The 18,741-nt window shown below is 42.5% G+C and overlaps 1 protein-coding gene across 1 annotated transcript in view; it reads left to right on the top strand.

Moving 5' to 3' along the window:
- atp2a3 (ATPase sarcoplasmic/endoplasmic reticulum Ca2+ transporting 3) overlaps positions 1-18,741 on the top strand; it is a 59,594-nt gene that overhangs the window by 20,940 nt on the left and 19,913 nt on the right. Inside the window, exons 6-10 of the mRNA XM_061740148.1 lie at positions 5,914-5,994; positions 6,224-6,309; positions 7,454-7,918; positions 16,679-16,767; positions 17,499-17,601. Coding sequence (XP_061596132.1) covers positions 5,914-5,994; positions 6,224-6,309; positions 7,454-7,918; positions 16,679-16,767; positions 17,499-17,601 — 824 coding nt within the window. The remainder of the gene's footprint in view (positions 1-5,913; positions 5,995-6,223; positions 6,310-7,453; positions 7,919-16,678; positions 16,768-17,498; positions 17,602-18,741) is intronic.

The following is an 18,741-nucleotide window of genomic DNA, read 5'->3' as shown; positions in this document are numbered from 1 at the left end:
ATTTGTCATTGTTGTGCATAAGATCAAAATAAAAGGTACAGAGATCAGATCATCATCGTTCAGAACTGGCATTTGCTGATATCCAGCAAACTGCAGGATGCATATCTAATCTGAACGCTTCTACTGTCAACAATATGCACAGAAATGCTCTCATCCAACCTGTACCATACAATTGGAACATCTCAAACTAGATTACACAAGACTTTTCTGTGGTCGTGCAGGTGCCAGGGCTGCTATTCAGCTGTATCTGTGTTTGTGTGTGTTTTGAGTTTTCTTTGTGTCTTTCTGTGGTCAGTGCTTGTATTTCAGGCCCAGTTTAATTTTCCACAGTTTTCTTGTCTCCTTTTGCTTTCCATGCTCTCAGTCTCGCCACCTGTATGCTGCTGGATGTTTGTCAACTCCTCACTCACACTCCCCCATGTTGCAGGCACACGCAGACAACTCCCCTGCTGTAAACTCGCCCATGTGTGGGCAGCCTTAGCTAAAAATAGTCTTGTTGTCACTCTGGCTCAAGAACATCTGTGTGTGTGTGTGCCAGACACATGAGCAGCCCCAAGGAGATCGCACCGCCATCAACACGACTGGGGATGGAAGAGTAATCCCGAGCTTTGCAGGGTGCCCCAGAGTGATGTGTTGGAAAAGAGGGAGTGCTCCCTTCATTCATAATCACAACACAGAGGCAAGGGGGGGGGGGGGGGGGGGGTTACATGCTGCAGTGGTTACAGAGAAGCCTTTCAGTTTCAGCAAAATGTTTTTCAAAACTGAATATTAAACAATCTCTTCAAATAACTATCACTACAGGATCTTGGACAAGTCGGTTACGTAAATGAAGCAATTTTCATCGGAAACATTATTCCCTTTATTCACAGAGATCCTAGGATGTAAACGGCTTAATATGCTTTATTGTGATGGGTAGAATTTACCGGGAATCTCTTGTTGTAGCTGCTGTCCTCAGTTACACGGTCACCACACCAAGGCAAGCTCACACGGACTGAACCCAACAAAACTCTACTCGAACCCCACTGCCGTCACTGTCCCCATCAACACCACATGTGTCTCCATGACAACGCTCCCCTCTGTTTGCCTCGCTACTCAAAGTTCGGTGTTCAGAGGTTTGACTGCAGGTGAACCAGCTGGTGCTGGAGTGAGGGATAGATTGTATTGGTGATTATCAGCATTCACCGTTGCTGTCCCTGTGCAGGATGCGGGCTGATGTGCAACAAAACAAGCAGCTTTTTTCTTTTTTTTTTTTCTTATGGGCCAAATGTTTTAATGAGGATCGTCCTTTAGAAAAAGACAGCGATGCTTTGGAGATTATGTTAAACTGATTGCAGGGGGTGAAGTCACCTACTGTATCAGCCGCTTATCTGCAGGATCATGCAGATGAGCCTCATTAGTCTGACTCGTGACTCAAGTTTATGGTTGTTTTTGTCTTCAGGTATGCTGACCTCACTTTTAAAGATTTTACAAGCCATTTGAAGGTTGCAAACAAATTTCCACCATTAAGATAAAATCCTAAAGATTCTTGTCTGAGTTGGGGCGTGCTCCCGTGATGGCAGTCATGAGCAGTACGGCGGTTGTCGCGGTCCTTTCCCCTGAAACATGATTGATATTATAGCTTTAGTCTCGTCTCATTCAAATAGAGTTCAAATGATGCAATTAGTGTCAAGAACCAACATGAGCATTGTTTGCCGAAATATTTACAAATTCTTAGGTCTTTAACTTCAAACTCTGGCTTATAGTCTTAATGGGTAAGAATGTGTCACATTTTAGTCTTTACTTGAAAATGTGAAGAAGTTAAAGTCATCCAGTTTTGTCTAGAGCATTAAATGTAAAAATGTCCGTCTCTGTTGACAGGAAGCCACCAGCTAAAGCTGGAAGTCCACTTTGTCTCAGGTATCCAATGTATTCATTATTAAAGCCTCCTTAAGAATAGGCACGGCTGTAACATTGCGCAGCTCGAGGTTTTGTTGTTATGTATTGAGCAGCTCACATAATGTTGTTGCTAAGCAGTTTTAAACAGAAATAAACAGCTGAGTAGGCCACTGGCAAAATGCTGTTCTCATGGTAGAAAAAAATCCTTGTGTCAGTGTTGGGGATCGTCCAGTCAAAGAAAACACGTTATTTTTCTTTCCTCTGATGGTTTCCCAGGCTTTCCTGTACTTCAGATTAGCCTGTGGTTGTTCCATGTGAACTTGATGCTCACGGGTCAAATAAACTGTGCGGAGGTTTTGGAAACAGACACTTTAGATCACAAGTGCCTTTCAGAAGGAAACAAAAATAACAGAACATGTGTATTTACTAAAGTTTCCACCACCGTTGCCGGAGCTGCCAGCCACAGTTACGACATGATTGTGATTTGTACCGCCGCTGGAACTTTCCCCTCTTTCTTTTATTTATTTTTTATTTCTTGTGATATAAATGGGAAGGCCGCAGTGGTTCAGGGCTGCCAGAGGGTTCCCACAGGATCTGAGTAGCAAGTCACGGTCACTTTGCATGTGGAAGGAAAGTCATTCCTTGGGTTATTATGCAAGATGTTTAGAGTTTCAATAAAAAGAATGAAAAAATTTATTACTGTGTTGTCAAAAGTAAAGGTTTTGCGTTCTAATTTAGCTTTTTAACAATAAAGTTCAATGAAAATGTTTAAACCAGAGTAAAGCAGAAAATAAATGTACGCTCACACCTACGAGTGCTGGGAGCGTTCCACAGGCGTGTCGGTCAATCACGTTGCAGCTACGCAGGAAGTGCTAACCAGTGAAATCGTAGATGGGGGCGGGGAAATTTGTGGAGCGAACATGAAAAGAAATGTAATTGGATGGTTATCAGGCACGACCAAAGCACCACCCATTGAGCATTGATGTGACTGCTGGGAGAGTGAACCGTGAGAAAATAAAAGGTTATAAATGATGAGTAAATGAGTGTTGTCTGCTAAAAAAAAAGATGAAAAAAGCTAATTATTATTCTTTTGTTGTAAGTTAATTACAATTTTTCTTCCGTGGCGAAAAATAATTAAAAAAAACTAACAAAGCTGAGTTACAATATAAGAAAGTATTCCGTTTACATACACTTCAGACTTCATAGGAACTTTTGTGCAACCAATTCTTTGTAATGTTTAAAGCTTTGCATGTATCCATTAGTGCTAAAGTTCTCCTCATGAAGAGCATCTGTGGGAGGCGGCGGCAGAAAGAGGAGCAGGAGTCGGCGGGTAGGCGTTTGAAAAGCCTCACTTTCCTGCCCTCGGCCAGTCCTGCTACGCTGTAGCTGCAGCCCCCAGCGGTCTCCCACACAAACTCCACACAAACTCCACACACGTCTCCCGCGCTGGTCCGCTCACACCCGCTCACAAGTTGCACTGAAAATTGTTGTGAAATACAGAAAAGGGAAGTAAAGATAATTAAACCAGCCACAGTACTTTTTATTACCGTCTCTGCACAGTTGTCGCGGGCGCCGTTTAGTACTCTCTGAAACAAGTTATTCAGTTAAATATACCTTTTCTGATGGAGGAGCATAGATTAATTTCTTTTCAGTAAGAAAGTAATGGAAAAGCACAAATATAAGATATCCAGCTTTGTTTGTGTACAAGCATGTGTTTGTTATGATTCGAGAGTGAGAAGCTCTGACTGATTAAGATGTCTACATGTTGGAACACAACCTTAAAGAAAAATCTGGATTATTTGGAGCAAATTGCCTCTCTGAGATCATTGTCACTGACTGCATCAGACCATCCATTTCTCACAAGACAGTTTTCTGATGCTACTATGGAAATACTTCCATTAAATGTTTATGGGAAATCTGACAAAGAAAAGGCAATAACTAAAGGGAGGGAGAGGAAATGGGGAGATTTATGAAGAACGAGTTTAATATGAAGGCTTAATGAGCTGACTGTCCGACTGCGGTGGAAAAGATGTAATTCTTGTCATAGATTTAATGCAGGCTTCATCTCTATTTTTTTTCTGACATGTTTGAGGAAGTAGAGTGTCGGTGAGACGAGAGGTGCAGAGTGATCCGAGAGAAAATGGGGAGTGGAAATAACTGATCATTTTGAAACAGCAATGTGACTTCATCAAGGTTGTATCGAGCTGTTGTTTACCTGCACCTGCAGCCTGAGGCGGGACCGAATCCACTCATGTTTACTTGCTCTGGGTTTAGTGAGTGAACACAGACATTTAGCAGGGTGTAACTGTTCACCTGCAGCAACTTGCAGGTCAGGTGGAAATTCCTGAAGGGTTTAACACAAAACATCTTCAGAGAAACTTGTACACAAACATATTCTCCTCATTTTTGGTGTTTTCTTAGATGAAGTTATATGTAGCAGTGCAGTTCGTTCCTTCAACAAAACAACTACTGGCTCACTGAGCCGTACACCTTTCTTCATTAAATAGGAATTGTAACAAGTTAAATCAAAATAAAGGTCAAGATCATGGACACGGTGAATACTGCAACATCTGTACTACCCGGAATGTCAGCTTTGTCATTATCGTCCGTTATTCTGGGTAGTCTTTGTAGCTCTGTCTCAAATCATGCAATTTCTTAAATATGCTATAGGCTATGGTAATGTAACGTATATGTACGTATATCTTAGGCTTAGGCATATTCACACCAGCCGTATTTGGTTTAAACAGACCACAGTGTGTTTGCTTGGAAAGTCCGGTTAGTTTAGGGAAGGTGTAGGTCTCTGTCCACTTCAAGCAGACCAAATGCAAGAAGTGCACTACAACACAGGGCATTGTGGGTAAACACGGCCTAAGTAAACATGAGTGTAGCGCGGTGAAATGTTTCACGGCCAGTCGTGCAGTAAGTCTGAGGTAAAAGCGATAGAAGCGTAGTCACTCTGCTGAGCCCTCACAACAACAGTGATGTTTGCAGACTAACGAGCGGGGAACTAGAGCTGCATTTAGCAGAGATGAACAAGCTTCCTTTTTCACTGTTTGTCTTCAACGTCTGCTTCAGTCATTCTTAATGCAGCGCCACCACAGGCGAGGAGGAGAATACATTTTTCAGAAGCAAACTCGGACCAGCTAAGTGTTGCAGCCCCAATTGCACCGAGTCTACTGGAGTATTAGTGTGAAAATGACCTTAGAGAGCAGTATAAGTTACAGGTATACATGTCAAAGAATTTAGACATAATGCCAGACATAATGCCGTTGACGTTTAACAAAGGAGACATATTCTGCCCCTTCTTTACAAGTTAACACAATGTATTAAAGGTAGGGTAAGTGATTCTACAGGGGTTGGGAGAGTTTGACAGGACTGTTTTTTTCAGGGAACACTGGAGGTGCTAGCTCTTTGTTTTTATTGTTTTTTATTTATTTTTATTTTTTTCAAATATCAACAGTGATCAGCCAGGAATCACTTACCCTGCCTTTAATGACATTTATGACATGTTTGCTCAAACTAGCTCACAAATACAATGGCTTATTTTGTAAACATGTATATTCAACTCTGTTCATAGCGGATGATTTTAAGGAATGTAGTCATCTTCCCTCCATCACTTTCTTCTGGTGCCTTTTCTTAAAGACTCCATGATAAGCTTGTTTAAAAGGTCATAATTTGTTTCAAAGACCTCCTAAGATCAGTGAACATGCCGAATGATGGAAAAATGCTTCATTTTTCACATCTTTTACATTACTGCAGTGCCTCTTTCCACCTTTTTTCTTGCAACAATTTGCTTTAACTCTCGCCCAGTCCTCCTGCACGAAAGGCTCAGTTTGCACTGACTCCACAGCAAGAATGACTACAGTATGTGTGGAGGTCCGACTTGACAAACACCTTTTTACATGGTGACGAAAGAAAATGTTATATAATAAAGAGCAGTTTCAACAGAACATACCAAGCAGAAAAACATTAAAATCATAATATTGACTATTGAGTATAGCCTGTCCTGTTTTGACTGTTTTTCATCTTTTCTTTTAGTTGGTGACAAAGTGCCTGCTGACATCAGAGTGACTTCGATAAAGTCCACCACACTGCGAGTGGATCAATCCATCCTTACAGGTTTTTGTCATTTCTCAAATGCAAAGCTCTGTCAGGAATTTTACAATATGTGTCCCCTTTTGCGTTAATTTATAAGACCTGAGGCCATATGAAAATTACAGTTGTATGTTTTCTGTGATGCTCTTTCCTCCTGCTCTCGTGACTCAAATCACGTTTGCCTGCAACCAAGTAGACACCTCTTATATTTCCAGATCTAATGCTGGACGTTTGTCTTGATTATTCTCTTCAGGGGAGTCTGTTTCTATCATCAAACACACTGACCCGGTACCTGACCCCAGAGCTGTCAACCAGGACAAAAAGAACATGTTGTTTTCTGTAAGTTTACCCGCTGCGTTTGTCTTTAGTTTAATGTAGTTTCTTCACTTTTAAAACATTACACCTGTTTTAAAATCGCTGCATTGTCTCCCCGTGCGCTTCAGGATCGATTTTAAGGTTCTTTTACTAGTTTTTAAGTGTCTTAATGGTCTTGGGCCTTCTTATTTGTCTGCTCTACTTTTACCCTATCGACCCTCGCCTGAGGTCCTCCGGTGCCTTTTAACCATACCAAGAGTCAGAACCAGGACACACGGGGAGGCAGCATTCAGTTTTTATGGTCCCCGATTGTGGAACAGCCTCCCGGAGAACCTCAGGGCCGCAGAGACTGTTGATGTTTTTAAAAAGAGGCTCAAGACCCATCTCTTTAATCAGGCTTTTAACTGACTCATTTAACTCTTAAATTTTTTATGCTCACCCCTATTTTTATGGGATCTTACTACTCTGTTTATATTAATCTTTAGTTTATCCTGTTTTATTATCTCAATGTTATATTTAAATGTTTTAGTCGTTATTTATGGTCTATTTTATGCATTCTATTGTCTTCTCTTAGTTTCTAATGTCTTGCTTTCTAGACCTACTTTTAGGATTTTATGTTATACTTTTAAACTCTTTTAGTGTATTTTAACTTCATAGCCTATCTTATCCTGCTTTCTTGTAGCTTTTATCTCCAGTGTTTCCTCATGGGGAGCCTCCATGCTGGGAGTGACTCTGGCCTGCAGGGGGTCGTCCTGGGGGTCGTTCTGGCCTGGATGGTGGTGGAGCTCTGTACCACGGCTTCACCGCTGTGGTGTGGACTCCTCTATCCGTCCGGGCAAGGATGATCTCTGTGGGGGCCCCCCCTCGTGGTTGCGGGTTATGAGACCTCCTGGCATGGACGGCTCCCTGATACCATTTCCTCACCTGGATCCTCGGTGTTCAGCCATGTCTACACCCATATTTATAAGATGCGTGTGTCTGCGTGTGTGTCTGTGTGTGCAACTTGGGTGAATTGTGGTGTGCTTGTGTCTGTCTGTGTGTATGCATGAAAGGTGCTCTATAAATAAAGCTTGCTTTGATTTGATTTGATCACTATCAAATTCAATTCTGTGGATTTCTGATTTACATTTTTTTATTTAGATTTAATTCTTTTAATCTCACTTCTCAGGGCACAAACATCGCTTCAGGTCGTGCCATAGGTGTGGTGGTAGCCACGGCCGTCACCACTGAAATCGGCAAGATCCGCAATCAAATGGCGGCTACCGAGCAGGAGAAGACTCCGCTGCAGCAGAAACTGGACGAGTTCGGCCAGCAGCTTTCAAAGGTCATCTCCCTGGTCTGCGTGGCCGTGTGGGTCATCAACATCGGCCACTTCGGAGACCCCGTCCACGGCGGGTCCTGGGTCAGGGGGGCCATCTATTACTTCAAAATTGCCGTGGCGCTGGCTGTGGCCGCCATCCCCGAGGGCCTGCCCGCCGTCATCACCACCTGCTTGGCCCTCGGCACGCGTCGCATGGCCAAGAAGAACGCCATCGTCCGCAGCCTGCCCTCGGTGGAGACGCTGGGCTGCACTTCCGTCATCTGCTCTGACAAGACGGGCACCCTCACCACCAACCAGATGTCCGTTTGCAGAGTAAGTGCTCATCAGGATTTCTTTGATTATTTCAAATGAGGGTTTAGGCTGCTGCTGATATCTCATTTGGAGATCCATAGTTTGCATTCATTCAACAGTTTAAATAAATGGTTTCCAACAAAACTCTGTATAAGTTTGGATGGATGGATGGATGGATGGATGGATGGATGGATGGATGGATAGTTGTGGGAATTCCCTCTGAAGAGTTAAACAGTCATTATTATTGCCAGTTGCACTTTGGCCATATTTCTTTTTTTTTTTTTTTTTTAAAGGTTTAGTTTTTTTATCAGTGGGGCATTGAAGTGTAAAATCTTTTTGTTGTAACGTTTATCTCCACTTGCCAGCTTTGATAGCTGCTGTTAGAGCAGCCCGAGCTGACGAGCGCGAGCAGCAGCCAGAACACAATGCTCCATATCAACACATCAGTTTCCACACACATCGTGAAGGTTTCTGAAATGTCACATTTCCTGAACAAACACAGTGAGCTAATTCCTAAACTGGCCTATAGGCTTCGTTAAATAAATATTCCACATTGACTTAAACAAAAAAAAGCTCTGAAAGATCCTATGCACAAATATTTATAAGTAGCACAAAGCCTCACCCTTCCCTTCGTCTGTGTGTGTCGCCAAGTGACTTTTCTTTTAGCTCGGGGTAAATGCCAGCGCTGCTGTTTGTCTTGACTCTGCACACACCCAACACACACACCTCCAGCTCCACCCTGGAGCTCACCCCTGAGCTGCGTGACGTTGAGGCTGGTGGTCTGGTCGGTCTGAGTAGGACGGCACCAAAGCTACTCTCTAGTTTCACAGGTGAACGTGTGCAGCTTGTTTCTCTACTGAAAGGGCAGCCGTCACCATTAATGTGGACAATCCTTAACATCCTTAACCTAAACAATTCATGAACCGTGAAGCCTTTATATAGGAGGAAAATGAAGTGTAATCAACAACGTACATGGCATTTTGACAAGAATAACAACAAGAGCAAATATTTCCAAAAAGCTGTTAAAAGGAGTCCAGTTCAGGAAAACACAAAGTATTTCTTTTCTTTTCTGATAACATAAATCAAGACATTTCATGTTTTTTCTCATCAATTCCATTTTATTTTTTAATCTGCATGCACTTTTGCATTTCAGGCCATAACACTTTCAGAAAAATGTGAGTATGAGACACTTTAGTGCTATTACAGAGGTATAAGCAAAGAAAAGTGATGTATTTGAACTGAAGTCAAAAAGGGATTGTAATGAGGCTTTGATACCGAAGTGGTATCGAGTCTTTGACAAACATAAATGCTCAGGTAACCGCTATTTTGTCAAGAAATACAGAAGGAAATCATTGAAAAGTTTAAAGAAAAGGTTCTTCAGAGGACGATTGGCCACTACAGTGTATAATATCCACAAATGGTTGAAGAAACTGTGTAAAGGGCAGCTGCAAGTCCGAGCTGGACACAGGACTGCATCAAGAACTCTTAGTCATAAAAAACCGATGTAACCTCTTGGTCATGGGATTTTTGGAAACCTTTATAAGTAGCGTTCATAAATGCTTTTTAAATCTTCAGTGCTAAAAAACTGTGAACCTTGTCAAGAGGCAGCGTTGGCATCTCTGGGCTTGGAGACATTTCAGATGAGCCATCCATCCATTATCAGTAACTGCTTATTAGGGCCCGAGCACTTACAGTGCGAAGGCCCTCTTGTATCTGTAGGAATTTTTCTTTCTTTTTCTTTCTTCTGATGAAAGGAGGGCCTTTTTGCCCCCCAAAATCAAAAAAATTTGATATTTAATGGTTTGCATTAATGGGCGTGGCAAAATGGCTCAACAGCGCCCCCCGGAAAACTTTGTACCTCAAGCCCCACAATACGGTTTGACGTACATGCACGAAAATCGGTACACACCTGTATCATGGCACAACTAAAAGAAAAGTCTCTTGGCGCCATGGCCGAAACCGAACAGGAAGTCTGCTATTTTGAATTAATTGTGTAATTTTGGCGCAATTTATGCCATTCCTTCGGCAATTAATACGGCCCGAACCGTAACGTGCACCCAGGTGTGTTATACATCAAAATGTGCGTCTCCGTCCTGCGACAACACGCATTACTTTTCTCTTTCAAAAGCGTTACCGTGGCAATGCTAGACGCCAAAAAGCGCGCCTACCCTTCATCTGATTGGTTCAGACAGAAAAAACTTTGTGCCTCAAGCCCCATAATACGGTTTGACGTACATGAACGAAAATCGGTACACACCTGTATCATGTCGCAACTAAAAGAAAAGTTTCTTGGCGCCATGGCCGAAACTGAACAGGAAGTCGGCCATTTTGAACATTCTGAATTAATCGCGTAATTTTGGAGCAATTTATGCCATTCCTTCGACAGTTAATACGGCCCGAACCGTATCGTGAAGCCAGGTGTGTTATACATCAAAATATGCGTCTCCATCCTGTGACTACGCGCATTACTTTTCTCTATCAAAAGTGTTACCGTGGCGATGCTGGACGCCAAAACGCGTGCCCCCCCTTCATCTGATTGCTCCATATTTGATAGTTCCCCAAAAGTCACCAAATTTTGCATGCAAGCCAGGCCTGGAGATAAATGTGATATTTCATGGTTTGCATTAATGGGCGTGGCCTAACGGCTCAACAGCGCCCCCTAGAATACTTTTCTCTGCCATAACTTTTGAATGGTTTGACATAAAGAGTCGTGGGTGGTGTCATCGGACTCGGTATTGAGTCCTTGACCTTCGTTGGCTTGAATTAGCCCCGCCCCTTCTTCTGATTGGTTGGCCCTATTTTCTGCTATAACTTTTGAATGGTTTGACATAGGAAGTTTTGGGTGGTGTCATGTCTGATATGCTTATGGGGGATGGTGGCCATGAGTGCGAGGGCCCGTTCATCGCTGCTTGCAGCTTTAATTCCTCTTTAGGGTCACAGGGGTTTACTGGAGTCTGTCCCAGCTTTCTTCAGGTGAAAGGGAGGTGTACAGTCTGGACAGGTCCATCCCAGGGCCACACAGAGACAAAGCACCACACACACACTAACTCGTAACCTGACTTACATGTTTTTTGGACGTTCAAGTGGAAGGAAACTGTAGTACCTGGTAAAACCCACACAGGCGCAGCGAGAACATGCAGACTCCACACAGAGAGACCCGTGTCGTTGTTGCTGGGAGCCAGTGTTGCTGAGCACCAAGCTGCCGTGCTGCCCTTGTTTTGGAAAATCAACAAAAAAGAAAATCTCTCAAACCACTTTTTTGGGGGGAATTATTATTAAAATGTGATCAGAGTGGTTCTGAGCCTTTTGCTCTTCAGCATCTGTAAACAGCTCATGCAAAAATACTCCAACTTCATGGAGCATCACTGCAATTAATGCGTAGGACCGTGGCGTTCCCTAAAGCAGGAGGAGCCGTCCTCTACGGGGAAGGGGACTGAACTTACCCTGTTCATACAACCCACCCAGAGAGAAAAAGCTTTAGGCAGGCTGACGCTGCTAAATATGAACTTCTCCTGACTTACTGCTCCCCTCTGGGAGATAAGAGTCCACTGACACATTCACAGTCTCACAAAGTACAAATCAAACTTCCGCTTCGCAGTTTATTCTTCAGCCTGGTGTTTCCCAAAGATAGCCTTTTTTTCAGTTATAAGTCTTCCCCGGCAGTGTTTGTTTTATTCTTGGACCACTGAGCCAGATCTGTGTTCATGGTTTAATTTGCGTCTCTGTCTCGGGTGGCTCCTGGGCTGGTCTCCAGGCAGTGGCCCTCATGGTGTCTCCCCGGCCTCAAGGGTATCCCCGTATTAGCAGGAATTTCCAGGGATGCCCCCCTCCGTATCCTGGCACCGTACTTCCCCGTCACGTCCCTCAATCACATATGCAGAAGCATGCATTTAAAAACAATATACAAACTTATTTCTATGTGTCCCCATGACCTCAGAGGAAGAGAACAGCAAGAAAATACGCTTGAACCGCCACGACTCATGCTGTGGGCCCAGTGGCTCAGATGGTGAAGGAAAACTAACCACAGATGAGAAAGCATCCATTTTTTTACATCTTGTGTTGCTGTACTTGATTCTGTGGAAGCCTTCAGTTTTCCTTAGTAGTCATTTTTCAGGGTTTTTAACATTTGTGTCATTAAGAATTTAACAGGATGAATCTGACTGCGCCCCTAACCATAACCCAAAATGAGAAATAAAAGAAAGGGACCAATGGTGTCCAAATAAATAAAAAAAAAAACCAAAAGAACAGAGTAAGGATGTTGCCACTCTTGGGTCTCGTTTACTTTCCCACTGTGTTAAAAGCAGCTTGTCAGAGGTGCAGCCACCGGGTGGTTGTGTGACCACACCTGTGTTTACTTGTGGTAAGAGGTGCAGTGCAGGAATCCTCATGTTTCATGCCAGGAAATATTCATCCAGCAGCTTTGTTGTGAAAACAGCTGGAATATCTACTGAGAAAACCAACAGTGTGTGTGTTGTTTTTTTTATTTCTACTCGTAAAATCCATCTATTTTCATTATGTCCAGAGTAGTTCTTTCCTGACGACAACAAAACATCAGAAATGAGTCTTTCACCAAGAGTTTTGTGACTGAGACAAAGAACTTTTGTCTCAGTCAGAGTTTTAATAATTTTAAAACAAAATTAGGTTGTAATTGAATCAATTAAGACACCTGGAAGCAAGCAGTTTGGTCTGTTGGAATGATTAAGGACCCAGGGAATAACGCCCGTCTCTGTTGTCCAGTGCGAGTAGCTGCTTGTACATATGACGGTGCAATGTTGCACTAAGCACCTGTGTGTTTACTAGAGGCACGAGCGGCCGCTTTTAAAATCATTACAGTGAAAAATAGAACAGAAAATATTTGTGGCCTTTTCTAGTTTGTACAGGCCTCTCAAGTTTTTGAATTTCTGGTTCACGTTGCCACGCTGTTAAAGGACTTGTTGAACTTACGTCATGCGTGGGTCGTGTACGCACCCCTCCTACGCAAATATCTCCGACTGTAACCGTGCCCGAGACCAGGAATCGTGCTGTGCTTGAGCACGAATCGGAGCCTTTGACGTTGGTTAAATAAATACTTATTTATATGTTTTTATGAACATGGTTTGACTTTTGCGTTGCATTAAAACTCAACAATGCAACAATAAATTTCCGCAGGATTTCACTGATCCCTGTGACATTGCCGGTACTTTTGCAAAGTGATGCAGCTGTGTCACGTGTTCAGTCTTTTTGTACATTTCTTTACCCACAATTCTTCACCTGAAAGTTTATTCTTATAGTTGAGTCTGATGTTCTTACAGTTGTACAGTGTCATCAGCTCTCACAGTTGTTTCATCGCTGCGATCCCAGAACATCTCTCGGCGACAGCTCCCTAGTGCTCCAGCAGCTATGATACTTTTCCCACCTTGTGTTGTTTTGTCTGAGACAAAGCCAAGAACTCACTCGCTCAGCCTCCTCCGCCAGTTCCCGTAGAGCCATCCTTTTCTTGGACCCAGTCATTCCTCAGAAGTTGTCAGTAGTTTTTCCCATGAAACCTGTGCAGCTTGCCTCTACTGGGAATGGAGATGCCTCCCACCACATTTCTGAGCATGCTGTAGGTAGCTCGCTGTAGTTTTGTGTTACCTTGATCTCTTTAGGGATCTGGAGCTGGTGGTCCAAGTCGACGCTCATGTTGCACACACATCCAGGTGTCTGAATGGGCCACTCTGTTCTGGACCTCAGTCGCCTGATTAAACTAAATCCAGGGTTGAAAAGTCAGCAGAATAATCTTATTCACTTCAAATCTGCGTGTTTCCAAATTTCAGCCAGCTTTTGTAGGACCTGTTTCATTGATATCACTGAATGTGCTTCAAGCAGGAGTTCTGGGCATCACAAAGGCAACAACTTGTCCTGTACCACAGATGTAGCTTTCTTGGAGTTGGGAGCCTATCACCTGTAGATTTAATGAGACAGCTCAGTCTGACCTTGCTGTTCCCCATCCAAGCTGATGTCTGCCTGGTTGTTGACGTCTGACGTCTTGACAGCTCAGCTGCGTAAATCCTCCCAAGTCGTTGCGCCGACTCTTCTACCATAAGATCTTCTCCTTATTGAAACAGGGAGATGGAGTTGTTCCATTTTATTTTCTAGATTAACAACCTGCAAGGCTTTGCTGATGTGAATTCCATTCTTGCCAAAAGGAGGACCTCCTTCAGCCCTGTCAAGAGCCTGAGCCAGTCGATATTGTTTGCAGGAGTGTGGTGAAATCACCCATATTGCCTTTATGGCTATATTTCTCTGACTAGCATGTTACTCCTCTGAACATCTGCCTCCCAAGGATCAGGATCATTTCAAAGGCTTCTGGAAATTGGATGTATGAGATTGAACAGCCCATCACTCATACCTTAAGTTGCTGCCAGCCAGGTGCACCTTTTTGAGATGTTTGAGGGACATAAAAGTTGCTAAAGTAAATGCATGCCAAGTTCTGGATGTAGCTTGGAAAGTAGATAAAAGTTGAGGCCAAAAGGTGATGAGCTGATGTGGGACGTAGCCACAGAAATGAATTAAACCTGGACGTCTGCAACTGCAAATCTCTTCCTCAGTATTCCACTGTTCCTGGAATGAAGGGAGAAAGATGTCACATTCTTAGTTATAAAATTACAGGTTCTGGCATAAGCCACAATCTCATGGTAAGGATAATTATGGTTCAATTTGATAATTATTTAGAAGTGTGCTTCATCCTGTCCAGACTTGTCTACTTCAGAAGACTTTTAATCTCACTGTTGTTGAGTTTTAGAGAAGTAATTGCTCCATTGAAAGGCTAAAATGTGCTATTATACTCCTGTTTTCAAGGAACACCAGCTGCCTCTGAAATTCTACACTGATGTGGTGTTCCCTGTAAATTGATGGGAGCTGTTACATCAGTCACACACACACACACACACACGCATTAAGAAAAGAATTGAGAAGGAAGGAAAGTGTAACCAGATAATGGCTTCAGTCAGATTCAGCGGAGCATCAAGCACAGTTTAGCAACACAGTCACGTGCAGAAGTTGGTACCCACTCTTTTAATCATTTGTTTTTTCTGTAAAACAAATTACCGGTATAAATAATCTGATCTACTTGATTCTCAATATTAGCCGAATACAAAAACCTGCAACTTTTTTTTGCAACTGTGAAGCAACAAGGAAACACGGTCTCTGAGCAATACTAAGCACCCTCAGGATTCAGTACTTGTGGATCAAGCTTTAGCACCAACGACCTGAAGCATTTGTTTCTTGTTTATTTGTTGTTTGTTTGTTTGTTTGTTTGTTTGTTTGTTTTTTCATGGTTTGGCCTTCAGGTTAATTAGATGACCATATTTGGTCTTGAATGCTTCTTACTTCAGGAGTATTTCAGAGGGAGTGTTGCAGAGCTGGCTGGCATTTACTCTCTTAAATCCTGTGGTTGCATCTATACTTAGTATTGGCAACATGATGGTTTTGTTCTTTTTGGTTTCATTTTTGTAAAATAAGTGATAAGCACATTGAAAAAGACACGTTTCTAAAATGATATTTATCTGAGTTGATGTTTGCCAAACTGAAACTGATAAAAAGAGAGGGTTCTAACTTTTACATGACTGAAGGTCATGGTTCTCTCTCTCTGTTCCACTTAAATTTTGAAATATTGATTTAAAAAAAATTAAGGTTGAGCTCATTGTGTTTATTAAAAATTGATGACATTCAGAAACGGTGCATAGATGTGTATGGTACCAGCTGCTGGGCTGCCTCCTTGTTTCACTGAACTATAATAATAATAATAACAACTACACTTTTAAAGGTGATTCACAGAAGGAAAAGAAAGAGATTTAGTGACAAAGGCAACCTTTGGACATCTGTAGGGTTTCAGCTGGTTGTCCTACCAGTGACTCGTTTGCCCCAGGTTGAATGATAAAGCTTAACTTGAACACTTGAGCATCTCCTGGACTATTTTTAATATTCCTTAACAAAATTGAGTTAATTGAACAAAGGCTGTTGGCTTGTTTGCAGTTTGAACGCCACCTTTTTCGAGCCTGAAGAACTCTCCCTGTTTACACGTCCTGCTTGGTTCTCATAGTTTTTGCTCACTTTAATACAGTCTTGGCTTTTCTGCTCTTGTAAGCCGATTTAAAAAAAAAAAAAAAAAAAAAATGTCAAAATAAATATGAAAACTAAAATGTAACTGATATATGTTCCTTTGTTGGTCTGTGTTGGAACTTGTGCTGCAGAGCTTTGACTTATTCGTGGCACTAAGTCTGTTAGCTGATGCTCTTTCAGACCAACATGAGGATGTTTGGCCTAATTCATCCCCCAAATAAGGAAGTTCAACCATGAATCACTATTGGTGATTATAACAAAGTCCTGGTGTGACATAGAAACAAGATCAAAATCTGAGGCGGTTTAATGAGATGTTTTTATGGTCTGGTTGGTAGGCGCCCCAGAAACCAAACTTTCCTTCTCGAGCCTTAAAAAAAAGTCACTTTTTTCCGTAACAGTTTCTCTTCAACAGTAAATGAAGATTTTTTACTAAAAGTCTTTACAATCTGTCTTCCTGTAACAAGTCATTTATGTTATGATTCATGAAGATGTCACCTTTTGGAGACTAAAACACAATCGCGGGTCAGCCATGAAACAGTGATGACATGAAGCTTTTGATTAATTCATTCAAAGACTCCAGACTTTTGGCAGACCTCATCCTTTTGAATTTTCCTCACCTTAAAAAATCTTAGCAGCTGCAGAACCCAAGGATCGAGCAGTCTACCAAACTAATGGATCTGCTCTGCTCTTTTTTTTCAGATGTTTGTTGCAGAAAAAGTAGAGGATTCAAGTTGCTTCCTGCACGAGTTCTCAATAACGGGTTCCACGTACGCCCCTGAGGGACAAATGTAAGTGTCACAGATACATCATTTTATTAGGAAAGACATGACAGCTGTCCACTTTAATAACTATTTCATGAAAAAGTTGTGTATTTAAAGCTCCAGTCATATCTACTGCAAGTTTTCTGAGTTTTCCTCGGATGGACTGCATTCTTTACCCAGTTTACTGGTTGTCTTTGTCCAGTTATTGAGGGAACTAGGACAAACATATTTCTGATTATGTGGAATGTGTTGTTTTTTTCTGACCTGGAGGATCAGATTTCTGTAACGGAGTAAATTTGTATTTGTATAGGTAAATTGGAGGTTTTCCATTAGACAGAGAAGGATTTCAGTAGTTGGTGGTGTATGTTTATTTTGTTGTTGTTGTTTAGTGAATGCAGGATTGGGACTCCACTTGAACCTCTCCATTTCAGAGCAGCAGAGTGTGGGTTACTGTGTGGGAGCGTTGCTAGCAACGGCTGCAGTCTCTACGGGGAACAGATCCGTGGTCGTCACACAATCAGCAGTGCTTGTCAAAAGTGTGCGTGTGTGCATGTGTGCACACACAGACACACATGCGCTCTGTTTACTACCGTGTAACCACCGTTTCCCAGTCAACTCTGGAATGCTGTTCAACTTAATGCCACTTCCAGTCATAAACACGTGCAAGTCTATTGTATCTGAGGGGATGTGAGCTATGAGGTGCTTCCCCTTGTGCTTTTTCACAGGTTGTGTGTAACGACTGTCTGTGTTTCTTTCAGCCTGAAAGGCAACCGGCCCATCCAGTGTGGAGACTATGATGGACTTCTGGAGTTGGCCACCGTGTGCTCCATGTGCAATGACTCGTCTCTGGATTACAACGAGGTCATTCACAAACACATTTTACACCCGCTGTGTTAAATAGATGTTTGTGTAGCGCATACAGTGTTGCGTGGTTTCTTAGCAAAGCATTTTCAGCAAATATATGTACACCGCAGTGAAACACGACCCTTAGCTGTGCTCGTGTAGCCTTCTCTTTTTCAGCAGAGCAAATCTTATTCTGATGTACTATCCTTTGTCTGGTTTGGATTGCTTTTCTTACCTCTTTGTCATGTTAACATGGTAACCGTACTGAGTAGAGAGGCCACAGATGAAGCACGTCTCAGCTTCCGTGCATCCTCTCCAGACCGTATCTGCTCTGCAAATTGCTGCTGTGTCACCAGTTCGGTACATTTCCAAAAGAATAGCCTGAGTATGGAATAAAAGTACTAAAGCAGGAGAACAGAGGACTGCAGATGATGCCATCGCTGAAGAGGAATGAGGTGCTTTATTGCTCTCCGGCTCTGGCCACACAAACAAATGATGTGTGTTATGACATTAATGCTTCATCTCAAACGGTCCACATCTCAGCTGGCAGGTGGACAAAAGTCTGCATGTATGAGTCTAAGTTTATGGTGGAGGTGATAGCAGATATACTCCTAGAGTTTTTGTGTACATTATTAAAGGCGGTATGTAAAACTGCCAAGTTTTCCAGGCATTACATGTCTTGATATGAATTTACAACTCTTCCTTCTAACCTTCCTCAAAAACATCACCTCCGGAGTCACATCACCAACCAACTCCTGAAGGCCACAGGTCTGATAGTTAAACACTAGCAGAAACTATCTGCTGGTAGCCTGGCTGCCAGACAGGGATAAACAAGACGTTCTTCATGTTTCATCTTAGTGGCTCAGCATCAAACAACCTGAACCACCTATAATATGCAAGAGCTAAAAGGACAAGTACGTCCATAGCCACTGTTGCTCTTTGCTCTTCAGTCCCTTGACGTTTTACTGCTTGCAGCATCTAGTTATTTTTTGGCTGTGGCTATCTCTAAAACGGACCTACACTAGTTTTTGGTGCATGTTCTCTGCCAATGATCTCTTTAGTTACGCCAATACAAGTTGCTAGTTTTACAACAGACCACTAATTGCAGCTCTGCCTTCACCTGCTTACCACAACAGTGACGGACCTGGTAGTATCTAC

The sequence above is a fragment of the Cololabis saira genome, chromosome 14, assembly GCF_033807715.1.
Source record: "Cololabis saira isolate AMF1-May2022 chromosome 14, fColSai1.1, whole genome shotgun sequence".
Taxonomy (NCBI): domain Eukaryota; kingdom Metazoa; phylum Chordata; class Actinopteri; order Beloniformes; family Belonidae; genus Cololabis; species Cololabis saira.
This window is presented reverse-complemented; position numbering and strand designations above follow the sequence as displayed.